This window comes from Aphidius gifuensis, linkage group LG4, assembly GCF_014905175.1.
Source record: "Aphidius gifuensis isolate YNYX2018 linkage group LG4, ASM1490517v1, whole genome shotgun sequence".
In the NCBI taxonomy this organism is placed as follows: Eukaryota; Metazoa; Arthropoda; class Insecta; order Hymenoptera; family Braconidae; genus Aphidius; species Aphidius gifuensis.
In genome coordinates this window covers 12,776,927-12,803,945 of record NC_057791.1, presented here as the reverse complement: position 1 = coordinate 12,803,945, position 27,019 = coordinate 12,776,927, and the positions used below count along the sequence as shown (strand labels likewise).

The following is a 27,019-nucleotide window of genomic DNA, read 5'->3' as shown; positions in this document are numbered from 1 at the left end:
AAAAAATAAATAATAATTGTTAGTGTCAAATGAAAATTTTTAATTATCTATTTGTAAATTTAAAAAAAGTAATCAATTATTCTAAAGCAACAAGTTGTATAAATATTAATTAAACTGTCCTAAAAAATAAATATGCATCATATGTTAATACTTTCAATATTTTTATGTTTTTTATCAATATTGTTATTAATTTTTACGATTATATAAAAGATAAGCTTGATACAGCTCAAATGCCCACGTATCAATTAATCGGTACGTTATCATATGGTAACACATTCGCTTTATTAAGTGTCTGCAGGTAAAATAAATATATGCTAATTTGTTAACCATTATTAATTTTTAAAAAAATGAAATAAACTATAATTTTAAATATTTGTCAAGAAAAAAGTATTTTTTTTTGGGGCATTTCAGTTGTGGTCATCTGAGTTTAAGCTTCAATAGTTGCAATGTTGAAATTTGTATCTATTGATGGTAAAGTTGATTTCATTTATTATCTTCTGAAATATAATAACTATTGATAGTAATAATAATGTAAAAAATTGTGACACATAAACAATACGCAAAAACTATAAAGTTAGCATTAAAAATATCAAAAAAAATTATAGAATATGAAAATGTAAACAAAAATAAAAAAAAAGTTGTTGGTCGAATCATATTGACCAGGCTCCGAGTAAGTTTTCCACTCCTGAGACGCGATCCTACTACTGCACACCACGGGAACTTTTGGCTGCGGGGTTTCCCCTCTGGCCCGGTTCGCCCCTCCTTAGCTAACCTGGCCACCCCGGACTCCTCCAGGGTGCCCATATTGATGGCGAGCTTAGTGCGGACGTCCAGTCAACGTGGACCACAAACCCGGAGTAACCCCCGACCTCAGATCCTCCACAATAACTAGCTTCCGGGTAGCCGGATTACAGGAGACGCCACGCTCCCAGCTGAATGATAAACTTTTCATCGTCTATATTAATGACAACTTTGTTCTATTTTTTATATTTTATCTTTGAAATTATTTGAATCTTTTGTTTTTGTTTTTTTTTTTTAATTTAATTAATTTTTTTGGTGTCGATAAAATATTTTTTCATTATTCATTAATAAATTAATTATTGATTTGACATGTATACGTGGTGCATATTCTATATTTCTAAAGACTGCTGTTCAAATATACAACACTGTATATTATAAATTTTTTTTTTTTTTTAAATTTAGAAAAAAAAAATATACTTATATACAAGTGAAAGAAAAACATAATTTATAGTCATTTTTTTTTACTCTGCTTACTTAAATAATAATTTAATTATTGTTTTTCTTTTATTGGCTCATCATTCATGTCTTTTAAAACAATTTCATCGTCAAAAATTTTTACATCTTTAACAAAATACCAAACTCCAATATCAAGAATCATGCCCATTGTAATAAAACCTGGAAAAATATAAATTCAATTACAACACACAAGTACTAATCGAATAGATAATAAAATATAAATTAAAAAAAAAAAAAGAACATACCTGCCGCAGTAAAATTAAGTATATATCTCAATGAAAAACTATCATACATCCAACAATTACTTGTGCCAGTACACGTTTTACCCCACACAAGACAGGTTTTATCTATAATGAGCACATAACAAAATAATTACAGTAAAAAAATATTTAATTATTGTTTTATAAACTAATTACCAAAAATAAAACCAAAAAGAATAGGTGCAGGTATAAGCGCAAAAAGACTCATAATCATCATTCCAAAACCCATGGCTACAGCCTTATCTTTTTCATCGACACATCTAACTGACACAAGAAAATTTGTTGCTCTTCCAGCTGCACCAATGAACTGAAAAATAAAAACACCGATTTTACTACAAAAAGAAACATCAAACATTCAAGGTTGTTTCCAATTGGAATAGATAATTATGAAACTAATTTTATAGGTTTTTTAATTACTAAAATATATAATATTAAAAAAGTCAAGTAAAAAACTAATCTTTTCAGATATTTTTTATTTGATTTTTCTAATTATTTAATTATGGTATATACGAAATAAGATTATTTTACTTGGTAGTGCTCTCGTGCTTTTACTTTTTTTTTTCTATCTCATTCTCATACTTGACACGTAGTATAGCTACCGTGCTTCTCGATTAAATTGTACAAATACAAAAAAATAGATAGAATAATTTACTTTAAGAATGCATATGATGCCAAGAAAAACATAGAGTCGGTGTGAACAATCAACTGGACATGCACCCGGTACAGCTTGTCCAATATCTGACAATATTTTAACGGCATTTGAAGTCCAGTTATTCGGTATTGTAAAACCCGGATGTGTGATTGTCTCTGATAAATCACTTGTTCGAATACACAAACAGTCGGTGTATTTTTTTGTACCATTTGAATCGATCTAAATAAAAAAAAATTAATATTAGATTTCATTTATTACAATTTTTTAAATCGTATTTTATCAGCATTATAGGAATAAAAAATATCACACCGTAATTTGTTGACAACCAGCATGACAAGCCGAAATAAATGTCTGTTTATTTTCAGAACAAACTGGATTGTACGTCACGTAATCACAGTGACAATTATTATTACAGTTAAATTGATTTGCTAAAGAATCATCAAATTGCATGTTCATTACTTGTTCATCATTGGTTGGACAACCAACATAAACAAATGATATTATTCCAATAACAGTGATACCACTTGATATGACATTCCAACCGGCCAAGTATCTCGCTTTAGGCTTATACTTTGATATAACAATTCCAGACAATAGCAAACCAAATGCACTAAATACAAGACCAACGGTACCAGTTATGAGTGCTGATGCTGATGCTGATTGTTTATAAAGTGTCTCAATATATTTTGGCATAAATACCCAGTATGGTGAGTATCCAAAACAAAAAAATATTGCTGCTAAATTATTACACATCAGAGTTTTATTTGACAACAAACGTTTGAATGTAACAATCATATCAGATACTGATGCAGGTTCGTCATCATTTAAATTAAAAATTTTTTCATTACTTGATTTACTAAGTTCAATTGCTAATACTCTTCTTGCTGCTGCACGTGGGAGAGTCTTTGGAAAAAGTGCAATTATACTTGCAAAAATAAATAAACACACGGCAAAAATTATCCAACCCATCCACCAGGCTCCCAACCACCTAAATTATTTGGTAATTTATAATAATATATGGTAATTTATAAATTTTATTATATATTTTAAATTTGTCACCTTGGATCCTTGGTACTGACTGTCGGTGTTAACGTTGGAGAAATATAAAAATTTAGGGTAAACGACGCAAGACCATAACCGAGAGCTGGACCCAGCATTCTAATAAAATATGTGACACTAACCAGAGCAGGTGTCTTTGATTTTTGAATATTATCATCCATGTATGATACACCGAGAGTGAACAACAATGAACCACCAATGCCCGATAAAAATTTAGCCATGAAAAGAATTATTTGTGGTGCTGAATTTTCAGCCGATTCTTCACATTGACTCGTTGTGTTATCTTGAGAATGACAGAGATATTTTTGTTCTTTCATTTTAATAATTTCAATGCTCGACAGAATTGAGTTTGATGGATTTTCACTATATTCTTTTGTTAGTTGTAGAGCATCATTTCCTGGGCCGAAAAGTAAATGGGGCAACATTGCCAATAAACAGAATAAAACTTTCTGTAAAAAAAAAATTTTGTTTTTTTTTTTTTTCATTGCATAACAAATTTTTTTTTAAGTTTTTATTTACATATATTTTTTGTGATTTTTTTTTTTTTTTCTTATTATGTAAGAAAATATATATAATAATGAGTTTTTAATATTAAACAATTATCATTTCCTGTTAACAACAATTTAATTTTCATGTACATATCAAGTAAACAAAATACAATAAATAAGTAAAAAAAAATAATTTAAGTATATTTTTTTATCTATTAAAATTAAACTATAAAAACTCACGATATAAATACCAACAGCTATCCATCGGGGCCTGTGTCCTTTACTTGCATAATATGACAGTACACCGGACACTAATAGTTGAGATACGTGATTACCGATTGCAATGAAACCTGTCACGCATCAAGATCATGGATAAAACAATTAAAAAAAAAAAATTATATATTTAAGGATAATGTATAGTCCATAAGATTTTAATTACCAATTGTTTTTGATGGTATTTTAAATCTCTTTTCAATAGTTGTTATGGTACCATTGTAATAAGCAGCACTTGCTGAAAAAATACAACCCAATAAACCGTATAATAAAACATATGCTTTTTTATTTGCAAATTTTTGTAAAAATTGACCACGAAAACACCATATTCCACACTCAGTTTCACTTGTAATTGGAGTTTCATTAACAATATCATCAACTGTTCTTATTGAATTGGTACTTGACGTCAATGTTAATACTGTTGATTGATTTAAACTAACACTTGAATTTATAATATTTTTTTCCATGATTTATTAATGTGTTTTGATTTTATAAAGAACCTATTATTGAACAATTTTATATTTTATTTTCTTTTATTTATTTTTTACATTTGTAAGAAAGGAACAGAACAAAATATTAGTATTACGATTGTGTCGAGCTACACTTTACTTATCCGTTATAGCGACACAACTATTTATCTATTTAAAAATTTTTGTACCTTGAGTATAGAATTGTCGTTCGTGATTTACAACAATCACCAGTTGCACGAGTTAACAATAATATTTTGATGTATCGCCACATAATACAATGTACATGTCAATTAGATTTTATTTTAAACTATAATAATAAATGCTTTGCATAATAAATAATAAAACGCTTTAAATAATAAACTTACTGGAGATGGAAAGAATTCTACACAATAAATAAATTAATGATACTCGTATTAATATTATTTTTAGAGCTCAGTAAAAAATAAATTGTTTTTTTTTTTTTCAAAAGTAACATCAATTATTGTAAAGCGATAGTTCTAGAAACATTAAATATTTTTCAATAATATACTTGATTTCTATTCATAATCATATGTTTATGTCCATCCATGTATAAAAAAAAAATTGAATATAAATAAATAAAATAATATAAATTTTGATATATATTTGGTTAACTAATTTAGAGCACAAAATATTCTCTAAAGAAAAATATGTGGTGGTAGTGAACTTCAGTCTAGAGCATTATCTAATTAAAACTTAAAAAATATCTAAATAAACCAAAAAAAGAAAAAAATGTTGAAAATCATTTTATTGGCATTTATCGTTAGTATTGTTATAATTGAAAAAGTTTATTTTAAACATAGGTTCAAACTAATTAATAAATCAGATATTTATATATATTTTCTTTCAATTTTTCACATGCTATAAAGCAAATATCTGTCAGAGATGCACACGAGACGAGATGAAGTTTGATCGAGTCTCGTCTCGGTCTCGTCTCGAGTAAAAAAAATCAGAATCTCGTCTAGTCTCGGTTATAAAAATATAACGTTAACAAAACTTGTTATCAACTATATTATACTTCATTTTTTTTTTTTTTGTCAGAATATTTTCTACTCCCTGAGTCATCTGACTCACAGTGTCACTCACCTAACAACGTCGCGAATATGGTCGACAAGCAGTTTTTATTTTTTTATGATGCCATGGTCTTTTTAGAAGTAAATATCTTAGTTTATGACTAAATATATCTTGTTACTATTGGAATTTATTTACTAAAACATATTTCAGCAAATAAATTAACATTTATTTATTCGTTTTTATATTCATTTTATTTATAATTATTCAAACTTATTTATGTTCTTTTATTTATTTATATTATTTATATTGTTTATCGTTCTCTTTTATGACAAGTGTGCGAAAAAATAAATAAATCAACCAAAATGGACACTTAAATGTAATTTAAAAACATGAAGAACAACCGATAAAAAAAAAAGCACAAAGACACAAAATAATGCATACATGCATATAGGAAAATCATTATCATATAATGAGTCATTGTTATTAATCACTGAATGTGGAAAAAAAATATGTGTAAATTTTATTTTATAATTGATAAATAAGGAAAATTTTATTTTAAAACCACTCGAGTTTAAATATATACATAAGGAAAACTTTTCAAAGTATTACCAATAATCATTTATAAATAAAACGCCAGTTAAAATCTTATATATAAATACAGAGTTTCGATATATTTATCATCAGTCGTAAATTAAAGTCAACTGCAATAAAGTATATTTTTTAATTTCATAGTATAATGAAGCACCAAGTGGCATTGATTTTTTTTATATCAGTTACATTTTTTTTATTGTCTGAGGCGCAAAATGACTGTAGGAAAAACCACAAAGCTGTATGAAATTTTATTTAATTACATACTATTGACATACAATACTGTATCTTGTTTAAAAAAATTTTTTGATTTTGTTTACTGTTTTTAATATTTCAAAATAAAATAAAACTATTTAATTTAATTAAAAATTAATCAAACGTCTAATAATTTCAGTGCTCAGAGAGTGTGCGATGTTGTTCAAAGTATTGTCGAGATCAAAGATGTATTGAATGTAAGTATTTGTGGATACATAATTATTGTCAGACGAACAACTTGTTGCTAATATGTATATGAAAAACTAATTATAATATAATAATTTAAATGATTTTATTTGTTGAATAGTCGGTGATGATCCAAGTGATGTTAACAGAACAAACCCTTGTTTTTATACACGATGTTCAAGTGATGAGGTATGTGTCGTAAAACAATACGAGTGCACAGAATCACCTTGTCCAGGAAGAGCTGCATGTGTATCTTCTACTCCGATATCCATGGAAAATTAATAAATTATAAACTTGCTGAATTTCGCTCAAAATGTGGTCAAAACAATAAAATAATATATTTCATTAATGAAAAATTTCATGGTTGAAGAAAATAGCTTCTCTTTGATTTAAAAAAAAATTTGCTTATTTTAAAAAAATTTGGAATAAATTTTATTTAAAAAATTATTATATTTCACTCTTATATTATCATTAATCCACTTATTTTTTATTGTACTAACAAGCTATATATGTAAAACGGCTTTTCGACAAATGCTCAAGTTTAATCTCGGAAAAACCTGAAGAAATTGCTGATATTCAAACTAGTATATTAATCAGAATAAATACTTGACAGTAAATTCGAAATTATTCAGAAACTAATACTTTTTATTAACTTTTTTTATATAAAATATATATATACACATGTTGAGTAATGATCCTTTTTTCCTATTAACAATTTGTATCGAGAATATAAAAAATCCAGTTAAATTTTTGTTGTTAATCAAAACCAAAAATTAATCTTGAATTAATTTGAGATTGATAGATCTTACACTGTTTGATTAACGAAAAATGTAAATTAATGTTTAAAAATTAATAATGTTTAAAAATTGTAAAAATCATTTTTTTTTAATATAAAATTTTTTAATAATGCCGTTATATCAAACACAATTTAAATGATTTATATTTTATTTATTTTATCGTAGATTATAATTACATTTATTATGAATTTCCGATTCTTCAAATTACGTTTTTAATAAAAAAAATAAATTATGTTTTCTTCATAACATCATATTTTTATCAATTCTATGTATAAATTAACAGCTAAGCAAGATGAATATAAAAATAAAATAAAATAACGTTATAATTGTTATTTTATATTTACATTACTCCAAAAATTTGATTCATTGGGAAAAAACCTTGTGAGAAGATGAATAACACCATGTTCACGTAAAGGTGCATGATTAGTTGCACAAAGTGATAAATTACGAACGAGTCCAACGATGGCTTTAACCATGGTTTGTGGTAATGATGGCTGAATTAGTTCAGCAATAACTTGTATGCCACAATTCAAACGCATTGCATCTTGAGCTCTTTCTGCTTGAATGTGACCCGAAGTCAAATTACGAAGAGCACGAATTCCTGGCTCTACTATTTCTTCATAATCCCTTGCCACCATAATTGTATGAACGAGCGCATTAACACCACCAAGTTGGCAAACTGTCACCTTATTTTGTTGATTGTTGCATGTTAAATTTGAGAGGATTCCAACTGCATAAGTGACATTATCGATATCTCGATAAGTAAGTACTTGAACAAGTCTAGAAAGTAGTTCTTCGAGTCCATTTATTTTTGTTCCAGCATCGGAAAGACTTCGTAAGATTCGAAGACAATTTTGAACAAGCCTTGGACTTGAGTTCCCTAAATGCATTCCAAGTACTTGTAACCCACCTGCATTAACAATTGCTGATTTGTTGTGGGAGCACACTGATAAAGCTGTAAAAGTAAAAAATAATACAAATAAATAATTTTGAAAATGATTAAGTTTATAAAAAAAAAAATAAAATATGATTTTACCTTTTAAAACTCGTGATGTTGTCCAAAGCAATTTTTCGCAATCATAAGAACGCATTATACGAACAAGCTCAATTGGTCCTTGTGATCTAAGAATAACAAGTTTGCTTTCTTGATTACCATAAGCAAGTATTTCAAGACAATCAGTAACAATAATCAAAAATTTAACATTATTACGTTGTAAAAGAGCAACCATTTTTTGTAAACCACCAGCATGACGAACAGCCATTTTAGAACCTTCATGATGAAGCAAAAGATTATGAAGTATTGTTATTGCATAAAATAATATAGACTCAACACCGTAACTGAGTAATTTAACGAGTGCTGGGATTCCATCACTTTTAAATATTGCTAACAATCCTTCTCTATGAAGTGATAAATTATGAAATGTACCAACAGCTGCTTTTGTTGATTCAAAATCATTGCTGTGTGACATTGCACGTACCAATGCTTGAACTATTTGAGAATTTTTTATAATAGCATAACATGATGCTTCTTTTTTTGACAATTGATGCACCATAACAGCTGCTCGTGATACAATAACTTGATCTTCATCATTAAGTAGCTTTATCAATTCTGGAATTGCATATGTGGCTAGATCAGCATCATGGCAATTTTTAAAATTATCAGCATCGTGTGTAAACATTTGATCTGATTCAGTTGTTGATTGCGATGAGTTAAATTGTGATGATGTATCTTCTTTAGATGTTTTAGGAAACATTGTAGCCCGATCGATGTATGTTTGACTGAGTTGTGAATTCATTTCATTAACTTGGTCATGCCCATAATTTTGATTGAAACCAGGATCAGGTGAGAGTATCATCTGTTCACTATACATGTCATCTTCTTTGCCCGATAATGATGGTGCTGTTGTTGAAATAGCAGAATGAATTTCTGAATCTCTCATATAAGAACCTTGTTGCCACAAAAGAGTTTGTTCTTCTGCTGAAGTTATTGGTAGATTACAAAGTTCCTGATAGTTACTAAGTGATCCTAAAATAAATAAAATAAAATTGTCAAGAACGATTGGTTGATAGTTATGAGTCGAATTTGATTGATGATAATGGTGTACTACCTTCTTCTAATGTTTCAGGAAACATTGCAGAACGCTCAATACACGCTTGACTTGATTGTGAATTCATTTCATTAACTTGTTCTTGAGTGAAATTCTGATTGAAACCAGGATTTGGTGAAAGCATCATCATGTGTTCATTATATAGATCATCTTCTTTGCCTGATAATGATGGTGCTGTTGTTGCAACACCAGAATGAATTCCTGAATCAGCCATGTAAGAGTCCTGTTGCCAGATAAGTGTTTGTTGCTCTACTAGACTAATTGGTAAATCTCCAAGTCCCTGGAAATTATCATGAGATGCTAAAAAAAAAAAGAAATAAAATTATTAAAAATATTTTGAGGTTATTGTTTGTACATTCAGTTAAATTAAGCTGATGGTATTGGTGTACCTTCTTTCAATGTTTCAGGAAACATTGTAGCACAGACACTTTCTTGTGAATTGGTTTCATTAACTTGAGTTAAATTCTGATGAAAATCAGAACCCAATGAGAGTATCATCTCACTATACAAGTCATCTTCTTCCTTGCCTGACAATAGTGCTGTTGTTGCATCACTAGAATAAACTCCTGGATCATCCATGTAAACGCCTAGTTGCCACAGAAGGATTTATTTCTTTTTGTTAGACCCGTTGGTAAAATTCCAACTTTCTGATAATTAACTGTAGACTGGTTTTTTTTTTGTAGTGTTAAAAAAAAATTTATAACTGAAAACTATATTATATTTAGCACCACTTGTTTTGCCACCATTTACACTTTGTTGCACTCAGTTGCACTTGTCGACTTGTCTTGTTTGGCTTTGGTGGGCTTTGGTCAGCTTTCAGATGCTTCAGAGTTGTCAGCACTTGTCACTTGTCAGTTGTCCTTGTCAGCGTGGGTGAGCGACGAGCGCAGACGAGCGTGGGTTAGCTGTGGCGGTTTACGTAATTAAAACTAGACATAATAACAATTTACCTTACCAACAAAATCCCCATTACAATTCAAATATTCATTACAAAACAATACTTTTTTCTTTACATCAAATTAAACAATACTTTTCCACTAACATAATTTCCTGAGGTAATCGAGTTTAATATATTTTATGGGAAATCATTTGTACATTTCAAATATATATTTGTAATGTTTGTTCGACGTCAACTTTTTTTTTAATTAATTAAATAAAAATTTAAAATTAATTGCCTAATTAAAGTTGTACGGCGCATGCGCGTAGATTTTTTTTTCTATAGTGTATCAATTGAGATGACAGCTGTAAAAATGGCGGTGGATGTTTATTTACAATAAAAAATTTTCAACAACAAACAGCAATTTCCTAAAACTATTTAAACATTTATTGTTAGAGTAAATTTTAAGCTGTTTGTTGTTTTTCCCTGTTTATTTTCGCGCATGCGCAATCAAATGTGCAGTCAGCAAAAAGTCAGTTTGCAACAGCGTAAGACATAAGGGGCTGGATCAGCCATGTTTTAATTCTGATTTTTCAAGAATTATTTGTTCGACGCCACTGTTCTCTCCTCAAGTTTGCATGACAAGCGCATGTGCATGATCATGCGCATGGAAGTAAAAAAAAAATACACAAAAGAAAGCACCTATCGGCAAATTGTATATCTGTGTGTACAAGAATTGTGAGTGGGGGAATAGAGCTATAACCCTAACTAGAGCTAACTCTGAATGAACTCTCGAAAGAGAAACGAATTGGGTGTTGTCTTGTCCTTGTCGGTACAGTCACGTCAACTAAAGTCGGTTGAGACTACTGAAATATAATGTAACTTTTATATCGTGTAGAGTAGTGCAGTATTAGTTTGTATTGACGTTGACTGTACAAAATTTGGTGTGCGCATGCGTGAATGAGAGATATAGCTACACCAATAGGTGCTTTCTTTTGTGTATTTATTTTTTTTCCTGTTTATTTCCACGCATGCGCAGTCAGAAAAAAGTCAGTTTGCAACAACGTAGGGCATGAGGGGCTGGATCAGCCATGTTTTAATTCTTATTTTTTAAGAATTATTTGTTTCGACGCCACTGCTCTCTCCTCAATTTCGCATGACATACCCATGTGCATGATCATGCGCATTAAAGTGAAAAAAATTAAACACCTAAAAGAAAGCACTTAATATTTCTGGCGACACGCCCGTGCATATTGGCTGCGCATTCCTGAGGAGCTTACTTTTCGGCTTTATATTATTAGAGTGAAACCGGCAGAAGAAGATCTTGGAAAACCTTATGAACATGCGCGAATATTGAAGCACACAAAGGCAAATTGTATATTTGTGTGAACAACTTCATTCCCACTTACAATTCTTGTACACACAGATATACAATTTGCCCTTGTCTGCTTCAATATTCGCGCATATGCATAAGGGGTACGTTCCAAAAATCACTCGGAAGCCCGCACCCGTATTCAGAGGATGTTCTCATTAGGGCTTTTTTTTTCCGATGGCGGCGCTTGTGAACTTTTTATATAGATTTTACATAGAAAAGCTTCACAAGCGCCACCATCGGAAAAAAAAGGCCCTAATGAGAACATCCTCTGAATACGGGTGCCGGAAGTTCAAGATTGTGATCATAGAAAAGTTTTGATATTTGTTGTGGTAGTGTTTGGAACGTACCCCTTATGCATATGCGCGAATATTGAAGCAGACAAGGGCAAATTGTATATCTGTGTGTACAAGAATTGTGAGTGGGGGAATGAAGCTGTTCACACAGATATACAATTCGCCTTTGTGTGCTTCTATATTTGCGCATATGCATAAGGTTTCTCATGATCTTCTTCTGCTGGTTTCACTCTACATAGAGCAACATAGAGGCAGATTCAGGCAGATTAGTCGCACGAAATTGGCAGCCCTGCTCAATACAACACAGATGAACATATGTTTATTATAATATCCCGCACCCGTATTCACAGGGCATTACAATTTAGGGCTTTTTTCATCCACCGGTGACGCTCGTGGAGCTTTTATATGTAAAATCTATATAAAAAAAAATTTATAAGCGCCATCAGTGGCAAAAAAAAGCTCTAAATTGTATAAAATTTGCCCTGTGAATACGGGTGCTGTAGTAAATAAAACGACATAACTTATTTAGCCACCACTGGCATTATATTTATCTTAACATTAGTGTGTCAAATTTCACGTCATTGAGGATTCAGCATTTTGTTGTTTCAACCAATTGTAACTGAAAAACATAAACAATTTATTTAAAATAAAATGGAATTACCCCAAAAAAGTATGCTTACAAAACCAACAATTTCAATATTTTTAGGTTAGTACACAAATGTCAAGGAAAATATAAATATAATACCGGCGGCAATGAACAGCAATTTTTTTTTTTAAATAAGTCATCCTGCTCATCTGCGCCTACGCGTGCGCTGATGAAGATCACATCAGTGTTATGGGGAACGTTCGATAGCTGGCCGAGGGCCTCGGCCTGGGCCAACGGAAAGACAACTTGATAAATCAAAAACTCACTATGAGAAAATCCCATGTAAATATTTGAAATTATAATGTAGCAGTGCTGACACTACGAACATATAAAATAAACCATGATAAAAAATTGGCCGGATTTTTGGCCTCGGCCAGCTATCGAACGCTGCCTTGGTCTGCGCCAACAGAAAGACAACTTGATAAATCGAAAACTCTATGAAAAAATCCCATTTAAATATTTGAAATTATAATGTAGCAGTGCTGACACTACGAACATGTAAAATAAACGATGATGAAAAATTGGCCAGATTTTTGGCCTTGGCCAGCACCCGTATTCAGAGGATGTTCTCATTAGGGCTTTTTTTTTCCGATGGCGGCGCTTGTGAAGCTTTTCTATGTAAAATCTATATAAAAAGTTCACAAGCGCCGCCATCGGAAAAAAAAGCCCTAATGAGAACATCCTCTGAATACGGGTGCAGCTATCGAACGCTCCCCTGAACACTGAGTTCATGAAAGAAAGCAGCCATTATAGGTGTGTTCGTTCACTTTTCACACCGAGCGTATATGCACGGAGCGTATGCAAGGAAGCGCTAGCGTTTTGCGGTCATTTGAAGAAACTGTAGTAACTAAAATTTACTATTTATTTATTGCTATTCGTTTTTTCCAGTTCTTTCGCTCTCTTTCATTATTATTAATTGGTAATTTGTTCTTGCGTCTGAGAAAAAATTATTTAATTAACAAAATAAACACAATGACTGAAAATAACGAATGTTTTAATAAATTTTAGTTACTAAAGTTTCTTCAAATGACCGCAAAACTCTAGTGCTTCCTTGCATACGCTCCGTGCATACGCTCGGTGTGAATAGTGAACGAACACACCTTATATATCCCTGATAACAAAACACCGGTAACTAGTTGCACATTACCGGTAACTTCTTTTGAGTCGAGCGGCGAAAATTGAAGTCTCGGCCCAGTTTAAAAAATCTCATAGAAACCACGAAAAAGCGTCAAATACACATCAAATGCTCATAGAATAATAATAATATCTATGAGCATTTGATGTGTATTTGACCCTTTTTCGCGGTTTCTATGAGATTTTTTTAACTGGGGGAGAACAGCAAAAGTGCTTAAAACCACAGAATTTAGAAACTGCGCATGCTCAGATACGACGCCATATTGAAAACAGCAGCCATATTGGCCGCCATATTGAAATCAGCCATGTTGCCGCAAACTTTAGCGTTCTATGAGTTCGCACCCTAGGTAGCGTTCTTTCGTCAATTTTATTTTAGCGCATCATGACCACGCATTTGCGCAAAAGCAAAATATCAAAAATTTTCTATGATCAGTCTTGAACTTCCGGGTTTCCGAGTGATTTTTGGAATGTCCCCTTTGTAAGTGTGTGTGACGCACACATATATACTTTGAAAATTTTACTTGATTCGTCCACTTCTGCGCGACTGCGCGGTCAGAATGCGTGAAAAAAACTGACCAAAGAACGCAGCCTAATGAGGTGCTTTCTTTTGTGTATTTATTTATTTTCCTATTTATTTTCGCGCATGCGCAGTTGAATGCGCAGTCAGCAAAAAGTCAGATTGCAACAGCGTAGTACATAAGGGACTGGATCAGCTATATTTCAATTCTTATTTTTCAAGAATTATTCGTCGGACGCCACTGTTCTCTCCTCAAGTTTGCATGACATACGCATTTAAGTGAACAAAGCAGAACAAAGATAAATACACAAAAGAAAGTAGGTATTGCAAGAAGACTATTATCTAAATAGTATTTCTAGTCTTCTTGTAGGTATTGTTTGCTGGGGTTGCACCATTATATTTCAGTGGTACCAACATAATTAATGACAGCTGGGGTGCGTTCTTAAATAGAGAGTTACGGGGTAGAGTTAGGCAGAGTTAAGTCAACACCAGACTATAACCCCGGTCGTTCTTAAATGAAGGAGGTAGAGTCAGTGGGTTAAGACCAGTGTTGGGTAGGTAAGATACCTTGGTATCTTACATGGGTAAGATACCATGTAAGATACTGTATCTTACATCATTGGTTTCATACATCGAGGTATCTTACACTGCGTTCCCAGCGCCTCCTATGATTTTTTAGTGGAACCTTCATGCCACAATTTTTTTTTTATTCGATAAATACATGTCTTTTATTTATTAAATAAATAAAAATCCCAAGAACAAGCAGTAGCTAAGGAAAAGATGGAGCTAAGAAATTACAGTTGCTGCAGTGGATATAAGGAATTATTTTTTGAGCAACTGTAATTCCTTAGCCACGCATCTTTTCCTTAGCTACTGCTTTTCCTTGGACATTTTTATTTATTTTATGAATAAAATACATGTAAATTTATTTTTCAAAAATACAAATGTCCAAAGAAAAGCAGTAGCTGAGGAAAAGATGTAGCTAAGGAATTGAGGTTGCCAAAGAATTATGTTTCAAGGAAATAATGTTGCTTAAAATATAACATTTTAGACAAAAAAAAGCCCTAAATTGTAAAAAATTTGCCCTGTGAATTGGGGTGCATTCTTTTAATAAAAAATTTTTTTTCGTTTTGCAATTTCGCCCTGTAATACCGGCCAAAATTTTATAGGAAAAAGCTGTTTCTTGTAGTGGCAGTACTGACACATGACATTTTTTTTTTTGGCTTCGAATTATTAGATGGATAACTGTTCAATGTTTATATCAAACTGAAATAAATAGAAAATTAACTTGTTGTGATTGTTTGTTATTGTCACATAGGTCGTACCACACATTATCGTAAACTGTAAAGTCTGGAATATGGCATAGAGAATTTTATCACTTTTGTCGTTGTTTCTGTTTCTAGTTTTTAGTCGGTATTACAGGGCGAAATTGCAAAACGAAAAAAAATTTTTTAGGAATGCACCCATTTTTAGGAATGCACCCATTGACTGCTGATTGTCGAGTCGACAGTCGGTAAAAATGTTCAAAATGGCGTCTGAGGTATCTTACAGTTTCTTACAGTATCTTACTGTAAGTGTAAGAAACCTCACAACATGTTATATGACCATTTACCCATCGGCCATCACTGCTCTACAGAGATTATATTCGTTTATTTTTTAATTTAACATTTTAATAACTATAAATCAACAAAAATTCAACATAAATAAAGAACTATTTTTGAAGTATAAATTTATTAAAGAATAATTATCAACGAAAAAACCTTGAAAACATCGAACTATTAATCAACAGATGCAAGCAATTATCAAATGCAATATTATTGAATAAACTATCGTACAGTTGATATTGGTTGATAAATATTGAAGAAAAAAGCACACCATGAGTGATGACGATGAGTATCTGGATGATGAAAATGACCAAGACTTCGATATAAACGAGTACAGAAGTACCGAAGGAAGTGACGATTCTAATGATTTTGAGAATGACAATGAAAATGTAAGTTACATACTTTTAAACTAATTATTATAATAAATTAAGACGTTTTTGAATTAAATTATGTTTTTTTTTATAATTAATTAACAGTATGATCTAGATGATGATGAAGAAAAAGGTGGTGATTATTTTGAAGATGAATCAAAATATCCTAGTCCAACATCGCCAAACGGCCATAGATTTGATAAAAAATTCGTATGCATCAGGTATCCAGGCAATGTTATTAATCCTGATAAGGCAGTTGAAACTTTAGGAGGTCTTGCCGCAATTTCTACAGTACATATCAACTTTTTTATATTATTTTTTCTATCAAATTTTTGTTATTAATAAAATAAATTTTACTAGGTTGTCAATACTCCAAACCGCCGGTTGGAGCTCCGCTTTCGTCCTTCTGACACCTACTGCAAGCCAGCATGTGGAGATCGACACGAAATGACTGGATTTTTACTAAGAATTAGAACGAAAAAATCTCGTGTCCAAGCTATCAACCAGGCTAGTCTCCAAAAACAACATCTAGAATTTCGTAAACTTGAACCAGTACCTCTACCATCAAATCCTGAACTTAGAAAAACTCTTGAAGATTTAGAAAATCAAATAAAAAATTGTTCTGTCGATCCTATAATAAATCATCAAGAACGTCGTTCAACACTTGAGGATAAAAAAACTGAAAAAACAGGATTTCCATACGGTAAAAGACCTTTACCTGATGATATTTTACCAACATTTGACAAAAACAAATATGAAGATTTATCAAATGATGTACATTATGAATTACCAAAATTAAAAATACTTGGAAGAATTGAAACTGAATATAAATTTACAAATCTATGTGATTTTCAATTTCTTCCAGTTTTAAAAAATCAAAATACCTCAAAAAATGAATGTATTTATAATGAAATTTATCCAAGTGGAATACCATCATATAAATGGCTACAAAAAGACGTACCACATTTTTTACCACCAGCTGTTTTTAGCCGAATGGATAGTGTTCAAAATTACAGTTTAAAAACAGAATCAAAAGAAACTGGTCCAGAAAATATAATTGGTAAAACCCGTAAACGACGTGGTGGTTATTCAAATAAAATATCATTTGGAACAGAAAATGTTCCAACAGAGCCACCAGTTGGAATTGAAAATGCAATGAAACTTAAATTTTTAGGACAATCACATTTAGAAAAAATAAGAAAATTATTTGAAGAAAGACCAATTTGGTCGAGGAATGCTTTGTTATTTAAAACTAAATTTTCTAGAGAACAAATAAAATTAATATTGCCTTGTGTTGCATATTATTACACAAATGGACCTTGGAGAATGATGTGGGTAAAACTTGGTGAAGATCCTCGTAATAATCCAGCGTTAAGAATATATCAAACACTGGATTATCGACGTAAGCATATGCATGGATTGGAACAAAGTATCAAGGGAAAGAAAAGATCACCAAATAATATATTACGATATAAATCAACAACTGTTACTAAGTCAAAAATAGCATCGGTATTGACTCATATGGGTGAAGAAGATGAGACAGATACTAACAAAAGACGAAATGAAATGAAAGAAGATATTTATATTTATCGAGAGGGTATAGTTCCACCTTCAAAACAAATGTTCTATCAGGTAAAATATTTTTTTTTTTAATTGAATTTAATAATTTATTTATAATTTATTTATATATTTCATTTTAGTATTGTGATGTTTTTGCTGAGGACATTCAATCAATGCTTGCCAAACTACCTGATCCTCAACCTGGTACAAAATGTGATGAAAAACATGGATGGTTACCAGTTGGTTTTAGTGATCAATGTCGTGAAATAATAAACAAACATGTACGTGTTGTTTTACGTAAAAGATCAAATATACCTGTTGATTATCCAACACGATTACCACGTAAACGTCCAATTGGTAAATCTGTTAATGTTAAACGAACTAGAGTTACAAGAAAACGCAAAGAATCATCAGAATCTGAATGGGAAGATATGTAACATGGTAAAATTAGTAATTAATCCACGTTTTCTGGCTAAGTTTAAGACTATATAGATATTAAAGATATTTTTTTAGATATATAAATTCAGTTATTCAAGTTTACAATTTATTTATTTAATATTGAGTATTAATGCGTAACTAAGAAAAAATATTACCCCATTCAAAACCTAATTGATATCAGTAAATAATAAAACAATTTGAATTCTTACAAAAGTTAGACCAGTTGTAAAATGTAAACAGCTAAAGAAACGAAAAAAACAATATAATCAAAGTAATAAATAAGATGAGCAGGTAGAGAAAGAAATTTACACTGACACCTACATTTTTTTATTACAACATTATCTACTTATATGAATTTTTTTTTTTTTTTATCAAATTAAATAAAATTTTATTTTTTATTGAATTGTAATTAGAACATTATCTACTTATATGAATTTTTTTTTTTTTTATCAAATTAAATAAAATTTTATTTTTTATTGAATTGTAATTATTACGGTTATTTAATTTTTTCACGAGTACTATTCGACGAGTCATTGAAAACTGATTGAATCAACCTCTTATGAATTATTATTTCTGCAAAATCAACGCTGAATCATCATCAAATCTGAATGAAAAAATAATTTTTTTGTTCTTTTATTACAGTAAATTTTCAACACGTGAACCAATTTGGTATTTGTTTGACCCATTTTTTAATCAAATGGGTCAATTTTTTTTTTTTTTTTAATTTGGACTTTACTTGATTCTTCATCTATATTTGAAGTAGACCTATCAATTTAAGTAAAAATTTTAACGAAGGTCTTTCTCAATTGAAGCCTACGACATTTTTCTCTAGTTTTCTATTCATTAGTTTTTTTGTTATTCATCTATGTGTAATGTCACCGTTGGTTTTTTGTTATATACTTGTGTTTATTACTATTATTCTAATTTAATATTCCATTTTGATTATAATTCAACTCATGGTTTTTCACATAAACCAAATTTTAATAAAATTTTTTGCATATTATAATGCTCCAAAGAATTATCTATCGATTGCAAAAAAAAACCTTAAAAAAGTTCAGTCTGCCTGCACCCCTAAATTTTAATTAAGTCAATAATAATTAAACTATCAACTCTTAAAGAATGTTAACTTCATTCTAATATTCTCAAAAAAAAACTCCAATAGAATGCAATAGAATGAGTATGTTACTGTACACTGTACATTTTATTCTAATTCCATCAACCCTAGTGTAGTCGAATTAGATTGCAACCTACCAGTTGTGGTATTTATCTGAGATTTATTTTGAATATTATATAATTATTATAATTATATGCCATGCCAAACAATGCCGAATATTTCCTGCCAGGTGCCAAGGTTCCATAAATATCAAGAGTTGATAAAATAGAATATGACAAAACAGAGTAGAATTGAGTAGAATTGAGTAGAATGCATGGAGTTTTATACACCTCCATGGTAGAATGTTATACTTCGAAAAGACCGAGAAGCAATGAGAAGGTTATGATTCATATAAACACACATACATAAATACAGACTATAGTACCTATATAAATAAAAAAAAATATAATCATTGTTTTGTTTAAAAATCTTTATAAAAGTAAATATGTCTTACTAACAATTCATAAATATTAACTTCGAGTAAAAGAAATTGATTGAACAATGGCAGTTATTCATCGAGCATTATTTACTTGGTTCAACCTCTTAATATTTTTAGTTCTTATGGTCTTACGTCTTGACCTACGAATCTTATGGAATTGGTTCATTGTGTTCATGCCAATGTGGCTGTATGACAGTATGTTATTAATTTACATAATATTTAATATGATATCACACTGTAAAAATGGTCATGACAGAATAAACAGTGTTCGAAAAATGGTAATATTTTATTTAATTTCAATTTAATACCGTTTTTTTAAATAAATTTATGATTTTTATTTTTAGGGATGGTATATGACAGCTGTTTTACTTAAAATGAGCACACAAATATTAATATGTTCTGTACTTGAAGCACCACAATGGAATTTACCATCAAAAATAGTACTATTACCATTGTGGATTTTATTGCCAGTACTGTCAACAGATGTTTTTATACACTTAATACAACACTCAAGATATTGATCAACAATAAAATTAACATTACATATGTGACATAAACATAGCTAAAGGCCAAGTGCCTTGAACACAATCCAAATTGATGAAATAAGATCAACTAACATTTAACTTACGTAAGATACATCATTCAAAATTTATGTTTTGTTTATAATATAAATGTTATACATGAATAATTGAAATAACAAAAAAATATTAAATACAAACAAGCATGTCTGGAGCACAGCTGGGACCCTGGAATATATATTCTTAAAACAATGTTACAATAAAATACATATTTATCCATAAGCATGTGACAGTTAATGAATGATGCTGAGATGAAATTAAAAAAAAAAACTTATCAAGACAGATGCAACATGACAAAATGCACATTTAAAGATTACGCAACTTTTTTTTTGTAAAGCTAAAGATTGTTGGTGGTTCTAAGTTTGTAAATGCTCAGTATGCTGTTGTTGCTCGTTGAAATCGCAAGATAATTTTCATCCTGATCTTAGAGAGGGGTTGTCATCATACTCATCTCAATATTAATACGTTTTTATATATATTTATTATCTTCTATTAATAACAATTTTAAGTCCAAGGATATATTATAAAATGTTTTATTTATAGTTTTTATTTACTATATTGTTTATTTGTGATATTATTTATTTAGAGGAAAAAGTTAATTGTGATTATTTTCATCTTTAGTATTATTTCAAATTATTTGTAAGTTTGATTTTTTTGTTTTTAAGCTAGAAGAAAAAAAAAATTAAATACTTTTTATTTCAAAACGAACTTTTTTTTATCTGTATTTTAATAAATCATAAAATATAATTTTTTTTTGTTTGATAATGATGATATTCTGTTTTAAATAAAAAAGTCAATATAATTATCAATACCATTAAGTTTTTTTTTCCTTACAATAATCAGGCTGCTAAAGTGGGTGTTCATTAGAGCGTGAAGTTGAACTTATTATCTGTATTTTACATTTTAAAATTTTTTTTTTGTTACGATTGTGTTTTCCTTAATCATTGAGAAATTCACACTGCATTGTATAAGGTGAAAGGACCATTAGCAGTTCTATTTAAACTCAAAGATCATACTTATTATCATTGCTTATAAAATAAGAAAAAAAAAAAAAAATAGAAAAAGATAGAAGATTTAATAAGTGATTTGACGATCAGCCAACTGATTGACATCATCGGAAGGTCAATTAGCAATTTTTATTTATTTTAATAACATTCTTGAAATTCTTCTAACAATTGTGAATAGATTGGTTTTTTCTTTTTAATATTTGAAATATATTTACAGGAAAAACGTTCTTTACCTTGAAAAACGAAAAGATATTAAATTTTAATTGTTAATTATGAAACGTGTAAATTATATACTAGTGTGTCATACATATTAGTAATTTTTTAAAAAAAGTAATAAACAATTTTATTTTTTTTTTACAGATGAAATGGAACGTCAGGTGTTTAATTTATGTTTATTATTTTTCATTTGTAATATAAGTATTGGATATTGTGTAACTGTAACTGAAGTTAAAGCTGGACATCTTGCTGTATTACCATGTCTAAGTAGTGATGATAATCATCGATTTATGTTTTGGCAATTGAGTGATGATCATGATATTATCGGCCCTGGTAATCCAATCGACAAAGATAAATATAATTATGAAGTTTTAACTGGCAAACTTCTTATCAGGGTAAATTATTTTTATTTGTCTTATCATTTTAATAATTTATATCAATAAAAGTGTCAAATAATGATATTAAAATTATAATGTCATTTGTCAGATAAGATAATAACTTTTATTTGCATGAAAATATTTATCTGCAAAATGAAAAACTTTTAATTTTAAATTTATTTTTACTTTTTGATTTTTTTCTGCTTTTATTTTTGCAAAAATTGATTCAAGTTATTGTAGTTGTGTATCCGGGTTTTATTAATATTATGAATCTATAAACTTAGATATTTTCAATAAATGCATGACCTTGTATTTATATTTCTTAATTTATAATTTATAATTTTTTTTTTTTACAATACATAGGGTGTATCAACAAAAGAAGCCGGTTTTTATAAATGTGTTTCTAAGGGTGTTGAGGATCATTCAGCCATAAATGTTCATGTGGTAGAGTTAGTTGTGAGAAAAGAATGGGATGTTCCTTTGGATAATGCATTTGAGGTTTGTCAATTAATATATATATACATATATATTTTTAATTTTTTTGATTATAGAAATAAGATGCATCTAATTTTGATGTTTTTTTTTTTATTATAGACAAAATTACTCAGAGGAATGACTGGAGTTATGGTAATTGTCGTTGGCATTGCAGTTGTACTTCTCATTATGGTACTGAAGAAGAAAAAAAATCGCACCTTTTTCGGTAAAAATAACAAAATTATTAAAATAAATTAAGATTAATATTTTTATACGTATATCTTATTTTATCATGAAGGTTTTAAATTTATTTTTTTAATTTTATATGTCAATAAAAATTAATCGGGCTTGATTAATTTGTTTGATAAGCTGTAATTGTGGGGTTACGTAGTTAGAGTCTTCATGTTTTTCAGTATTTACCAAAGAATAATTCATTTGATTAAATTCATATCTTTGTAGTATTTCGGCTTAGCAATAGATTCGTAGTTTTTTTTATTCAGTTAATTCATTGCAATTGAACTATCAAGTTTTTAAAAAGCATTTACGATGTTTACTTTCAATACATATAATACAATTATTACTTTTCTGCGAAAAATATTAACCACTTTCAAGAAAAATAAAATTATTAATTGATTGATTCGGTGGGTTTTTAAAGCATCACTAAATGTTTTATTATTATTATTATTATTATTATTATTATTAAAGTGACAATTATTGATTTTGTAGATAAGAATATTTGCTCAGAAAAAAATAGATGTTTTTTTTTTTGTTAACAATATCAACCACTTGTATTATACGCAAATATTAGCATCATTCTTTCAATGTTGAATTTTGATTAAATAATTTTTTAAAAAGGTTGAATTTAATTTGTTACAGACCTTGAAGAATCTCGTGATAATTCGCCAGCAAAATATCGACCTGACGAAGTACAACCAAAACCTGGTCCATCAAAAATTGAATCTGTTGGTCTTGATAATGCTGGTCTAGATGTTGATTTTCCTCAAGTATTCACACAAATGCAAACAAATCAAGGACTTAGCCATTAATTTTGCCAAAAATTTTAAAACAATTATATGTATTTTAAAGTTATAATTAAATAATTAATTATTCATGTAAATTACAAATTTGAAACTTGTCAACTCAATAATTTTTTTCTAATCAAGTATAAAAGTAATCTCAATGAAAAAAAAAAAAAAAAAAACGAAACAATATTAAAACCAAAAAAATATTTTAATTTTAAAATAATTATAAATTATTATTTAATAATTTATAACATAAATAGATAAATTAATAGGCTAAGAGTATCAAGTGCCTTGTAAATATTATTTCATAAGAATTTCTTAATTAACAATAAATATACAAAAAAATATAATAAGTGTGTATTCACAAAAGTTTTGCATTAAAAAAAATAATTATTAATTATATTTTTATCTGTAATTTATTTAATTATATTGATACGTTAGTTGAGTTCATTGAAGTATCCATACGACTGTCATCACAGGTTTCATTATTATCATCGTCATCTTCTTCATCATCAGGTCCAACTTCAGTTTCCAATAAACGTATTGTACGTCCATTTTCATTTAATACAGCAGCAACTTTTCTTGGTCCAGAAACAGCAAGACGTTTTGCTACAATACCTTCAAATGGTTTTGGCCAACTTGCATCAAGAAGTTCACCAAGAATTAACAAATCATCATTTTCATTTTCAAACATTTCAGTTTCATTAATTGGTAGTTGTATTATAGATGAAGTAGAATTATTTTCATTCAATAATAGAATACTTAAATATTCTGATGAATAAAACTGCATGTCGCTGATAATATAATCGTTGATTGTTTTCGAAAAAGAATCTAAAACAAATTTTTATTAATTGTAATTAAATAAACAACAATATTAAAATAAATGAAAATATGTTTTTTTTTAAATTAATTTACTTTGTCGATTATTCATAGCAATGGAAGCAGATTTAAAGGTCATACAGTCATCATCATACTGTTCAGCATCAATTCTGAATAGTTTTAGTACTCGTCTCTCATCATCAGTTGCAGCTAGAAGTAAAGAACCAGCACTGTTGACAACTTGAGTAGACACCGAAGCTTTAAACGAAGTAAGATACCTTGAATTAACATCAAAATTACTTAAAAGGCCTTTATAAGCTTCTGAAAAAATACTTGTAATTGCATCGACAAGTTTTGAGTGAGATTGGAGCAATGATGAGTTTAAATCTTGCTTGACAATTAAGGGATGATCACGAAGACATTTGTTTTCGTCTACCAATGATGCCCACTCACTACCTTCAGCAGTTAGAACTATTTGAAGTGGCTCACGACGCAAATATTGTCCAAGTTTTTCTAGATTTACACCTTTTCGATGAGTACCAGTTGAATCTGATTTATCAAAACCACGTAGAAATTCAGCGATAAATGTAAGCTCTTGTTGACTAACTCGACTTGCTTCTGAAGGAACACGTTCGTCTGTCAATTTTGCTATTACAACATACAACCATCTAAAAGATTTTCATAAAAAAAGGAAACAAATATAAATTTATTCAAAGTAAAATATTGTAGTTAAGAAAATAAATGTAAATTTTTACCGAAAAAATGCTTTGTAGTCTCTCATACTGTGATCGATAACTTGTTGAATTTCTGATGATTTTGCTAAAAATGCTTCAGATGCTTCAAGTGCATTTGTAATTGTTGTTTCATTTTTTAAACCTAAAGATTCATATGGACCACCCAGTCTAGCCATACCTCTCATTTCAGCAAGTTGATAAACAAGTGCCATTCCAACGCTGCTTAAATGTTTTAATACTAATTTTTGAATATTACTATAACATATTTCAATACTATGTCCTAATTTTTTAAGTCCTTTTTCTGTTAAATCTCTGAGTAAAAAATTTTTGAGTTTTGGTGTTGGAATACCAATCATTAAAAGATCAAGAAAATCAGCAGCAAGAGCACCAGGAAAATCAAGTTCTTCATAGCGTGCAAGTTTTTCATCCATTTCAAGAAGAATTGTTTCCCATGCTTCAGATATTGCCATTAATGTATGAGAAAGATAATCCATAAGACACTCAATATTTGCTTGTACTTGGGCAACTTTTAAAAATGCACCACTTGTTTCTAATAGTGAACAAGACATACGATTTATTTTGATACCATCTGGATCACGACAATTGACCCATATTGGTTTACCAGAACCACCAGATATTTCAGTTATTGAACCTTGTCCAATTTTTGTTGTTCCGCAGTAAAACATTCCAAATACAAATATTGAAACTTGTCCATTATCATAGCCAAGCTAAAATTAAAAAATAAATAACTATAAATAAATAAAGCTATTTGACAAAAAAATAATTTAATTATTCATTAAAATTTAATAAATATTTTTGAATTGTAAATTATTGTCTTACTAGCAACATGTCAAGATTTTGAAAAAGAAAGTCTTTTCTTTCAGGTTCTTGACTGAATCCTCTATTCAAACTTGGTAAAGGTGGCAGATATTTACCAGTTGGTGATGTCATGAATTTTGTACTTAAATTCGTACTATCAGGATCAGATGATTGACGTGTATCCAGAGGAAGCCAAGACATACAAGTAACTTTATTATCCAAATTAAGATCTTTTTTGTGAAGAATACTTTTATTTTCAATATCAATAAGATGCAATTGACGTGAATTTTCATAGGTAACAGCTAATAATTTACCATCTGGTCTCCAAGCCATACTAGACACTTCACCAGCCTCATCCTGAGGTGATAAAAGCCAGACACGCTGCCAGGTTATCCGGTGAAGACCAACTTCACCTGAAATTCGGAAAAAACATTGCTATTATTTTTATTATTTTTTTAATAACTAATGTTAGTAATATTGTCAATAATTTTTACATTGTCAGTAATTGTAAAGTTACCTTTTTTGTTGGCAACTGCCAGAAGATCCATCTTTGGTGACCATTTCATTAACGTCAATTCTGTAGTTAAAGAACGTTCCTCCAGTTTTTTAATAGTCCCAGACATTTTTATTTATTAAAATATAACTTTAAATAATATCGATAATGTCAACAACAATTCTTAAAAAAGTGTCTACAATCTACATAAAATAACATGTTTATATGATGGTGTTGTTGACATTTGATGTTGTAAGGTTAGGGTAGTTAGGTACAGCCGGTATGTATGTGTGCATGTTTTTTTTTTGAGCTTTACTACTGGCTAATAATTAAACCAATTGCAAATAACTATTTTAAAGTTTCACTAGAACGCATGCGTGAAAATAAATCTGCTAAATGTTTTAAAATAGAATCAACATGGTACACACGAAAAATCTAATATATACCTATACATATTTTGTTTTTATTATTTATTACAGCAATAACTTTTGCGAAAAAATTGAGGAATAAAAAAAAGCGACGGAAGTTTACCGCTATTTGGTGTATAATAGGCTCGGTAGTGTTTTTCGCTTTCTTTTTTTTTTTTTTTATACAAATTGTTATTATTTCTCATACTTGACCTGAAGCGATACTGTGCCTCTTAATATG

The 27,019-nt window shown here is 29.4% G+C and overlaps 6 protein-coding genes and 1 long non-coding RNA gene across 11 annotated transcripts; 4 read left to right on the top strand and 3 right to left on the bottom strand.

Moving 5' to 3' along the window:
* Positions 1-109: 109 nt before the first annotated feature.
* LOC122855104 (solute carrier organic anion transporter family member 74D-like) lies at positions 110-4,621 on the bottom strand. Its single transcript, XM_044156264.1, has 8 exons — positions 4,156-4,621; positions 3,957-4,066; positions 3,229-3,677; positions 2,479-3,157; positions 2,170-2,388; positions 1,674-1,824; positions 1,503-1,604; positions 110-1,416 (listed from the first exon to the last, which is right to left on the bottom strand). Exons 1-8 carry the CDS (start codon positions 4,454-4,456, stop codon positions 1,292-1,294), a joined length of 2,136 nt encoding a protein of 711 aa, XP_044012199.1. The 5' UTR covers positions 4,457-4,621; the 3' UTR covers positions 110-1,291.
* A 1,328-nt stretch (positions 4,622-5,949) lies between these two features.
* LOC122855103 lies at positions 5,950-7,627 on the top strand. Its single transcript, XR_006374047.1, has 3 exons — positions 5,950-6,320; positions 6,474-6,531; positions 6,642-7,627. It is a non-coding gene; the product is annotated as an uncharacterized LOC122855103 (long non-coding RNA).
* Positions 6,673-10,308, bottom strand: LOC122855101 (armadillo segment polarity protein-like). Its single transcript, XM_044156262.1, has 4 exons — positions 9,815-10,308; positions 9,426-9,725; positions 8,354-9,343; positions 6,673-8,272 (listed from the first exon to the last, which is right to left on the bottom strand). The coding sequence occupies exons 1-4, from the start codon at positions 10,002-10,004 to the stop codon at positions 7,647-7,649; spliced, it is 2,106 nt and encodes a 701-aa protein (XP_044012197.1). The 5' UTR covers positions 10,005-10,308; the 3' UTR covers positions 6,673-7,646.
* A 5,568-nt stretch (positions 10,309-15,876) lies between these two features.
* LOC122855100 (general transcription factor 3C polypeptide 5) lies at positions 15,877-18,728 on the top strand. The gene is made up of 4 exons (XM_044156261.1): positions 15,877-16,260; positions 16,348-16,533; positions 16,603-17,874; positions 17,943-18,728. The coding sequence occupies exons 1-4, from the start codon at positions 16,144-16,146 to the stop codon at positions 18,237-18,239; spliced, it is 1,872 nt and encodes a 623-aa protein (XP_044012196.1). The 5' UTR covers positions 15,877-16,143; the 3' UTR covers positions 18,240-18,728.
* Positions 18,729-19,678: 950 nt separating this feature from the next.
* On the top strand, positions 19,679-20,354 carry LOC122855099 (transmembrane protein 60). Its single transcript, XM_044156260.1, has 2 exons — positions 19,679-20,110; positions 20,177-20,354. Exons 1-2 carry the CDS (start codon positions 19,895-19,897, stop codon positions 20,351-20,353), a joined length of 393 nt encoding a protein of 130 aa, XP_044012195.1. The 5' UTR covers positions 19,679-19,894; the 3' UTR covers position 20,354.
* On the top strand, positions 20,347-23,785 carry LOC122855098. Of its 4 annotated transcripts, none has more exons than XM_044156259.1 (5): positions 20,347-20,460; positions 21,778-22,028; positions 22,374-22,508; positions 22,605-22,710; positions 23,361-23,785. In XM_044156259.1, the coding sequence occupies exons 2-5, from the start codon at positions 21,783-21,785 to the stop codon at positions 23,528-23,530; spliced, it is 657 nt and encodes a 218-aa protein (XP_044012194.1). In that variant the 5' UTR covers positions 20,347-20,460; positions 21,778-21,782; the 3' UTR covers positions 23,531-23,785. The 4 variants fall into 4 exon arrangements, with proteins under 4 accessions (XP_044012194.1, XP_044012191.1, XP_044012193.1 ...); XM_044156256.1 differs by lacking the exon at positions 20,347-20,460 and adding an exon at positions 20,784-21,049; XM_044156258.1 differs by lacking the exon at positions 20,347-20,460 and adding an exon at positions 21,172-21,382.
* A 66-nt stretch (positions 23,786-23,851) lies between these two features.
* On the bottom strand, positions 23,852-26,817 carry LOC122855097 (anaphase-promoting complex subunit 4). Of its 2 annotated transcripts, none has more exons than XM_044156255.1 (5): positions 26,396-26,506; positions 25,900-26,313; positions 25,081-25,787; positions 24,422-24,993; positions 23,852-24,337 (listed from the first exon to the last, which is right to left on the bottom strand). In XM_044156255.1, the coding sequence occupies exons 2-5, from the start codon at positions 26,209-26,211 to the stop codon at positions 23,931-23,933; spliced, it is 1,998 nt and encodes a 665-aa protein (XP_044012190.1). In that variant the 5' UTR covers positions 26,212-26,313; positions 26,396-26,506; the 3' UTR covers positions 23,852-23,930. The 2 variants fall into 2 exon arrangements, with proteins under 2 accessions (XP_044012190.1, XP_044012188.1); XM_044156253.1 differs by having other exon boundaries at positions 23,898-24,337; positions 25,900-26,291; positions 26,396-26,817.
* Positions 26,818-27,019: the final 202 nt, after the last annotated feature.

Coding starts and splice junctions, on each gene's coding strand:
- LOC122855098 (XM_044156259.1), top strand. CDS start 21,783: ATGGAACGTCAGGTGTTTAATTTATGTTTATTATTTTTCATTTGTAAT. Junction 22,509..22,604: donor CTTTGGATAATGCATTTGAG/GTTTGTCAATTA, acceptor TTTTTATTATAG/ACAAAATTACTCAGAGGAAT. Junction 22,711..23,360: donor AAAAAATCGCACCTTTTTCG/GTAAAAATAACA, acceptor AATTTGTTACAG/ACCTTGAAGAATCTCGTGAT.
- LOC122855100 (XM_044156261.1), top strand. CDS start 16,144: ATGAGTGATGACGATGAGTATCTGGATGATGAAAATGACCAAGACTTC. Junction 16,261..16,347: donor TTGAGAATGACAATGAAAAT/GTAAGTTACATA, acceptor ATTAATTAACAG/TATGATCTAGATGATGATGA. Junction 17,875..17,942: donor CAAAACAAATGTTCTATCAG/GTAAAATATTTT, acceptor ATTTCATTTTAG/TATTGTGATGTTTTTGCTGA.
- LOC122855104 (XM_044156264.1), bottom strand. CDS start 4,456: ATGGAAAAAAATATTATAAATTCAAGTGTTAGTTTAAATCAATCAACA. Junction 3,678..3,956: donor TAGCTGTTGGTATTTATATC/GTGAGTTTTTAT, acceptor TTTTTTTTACAG/AAAGTTTTATTCTGTTTATT. Junction 3,158..3,228: donor GTCAGTACCAAGGATCCAAG/GTGACAAATTTA, acceptor CAAATAATTTAG/GTGGTTGGGAGCCTGGTGGA.
- LOC122855099 (XM_044156260.1), top strand. CDS start 19,895: ATGGCAGTTATTCATCGAGCATTATTTACTTGGTTCAACCTCTTAATA. Junction 20,111..20,176: donor TAAACAGTGTTCGAAAAATG/GTAATATTTTAT, acceptor TTTTATTTTTAG/GGATGGTATATGACAGCTGT.
- LOC122855101 (XM_044156262.1), bottom strand. CDS start 10,004: ATGGATGATCCAGGAGTTTATTCTAGTGATGCAACAACAGCACTATTG. Junction 9,344..9,425: donor TCCTGAAACATTAGAAGAAG/GTAGTACACCAT, acceptor TATTTATTTTAG/GATCACTTAGTAACTATCAG. Junction 8,273..8,353: donor AACATCACGAGTTTTAAAAG/GTAAAATCATAT, acceptor TTACTTTTACAG/CTTTATCAGTGTGCTCCCAC.
- LOC122855097 (XM_044156253.1), bottom strand. CDS start 26,501: ATGTCTGGGACTATTAAAAAACTGGAGGAACGTTCTTTAACTACAGAA. Junction 26,292..26,395: donor GGCAGTTGCCAACAAAAAAG/GTAACTTTACAA, acceptor TCCGAATTTCAG/GTGAAGTTGGTCTTCACCGG. Junction 25,788..25,899: donor AAAATCTTGACATGTTGCTA/GTAAGACAATAA, acceptor TTTTAATTTTAG/CTTGGCTATGATAATGGACA.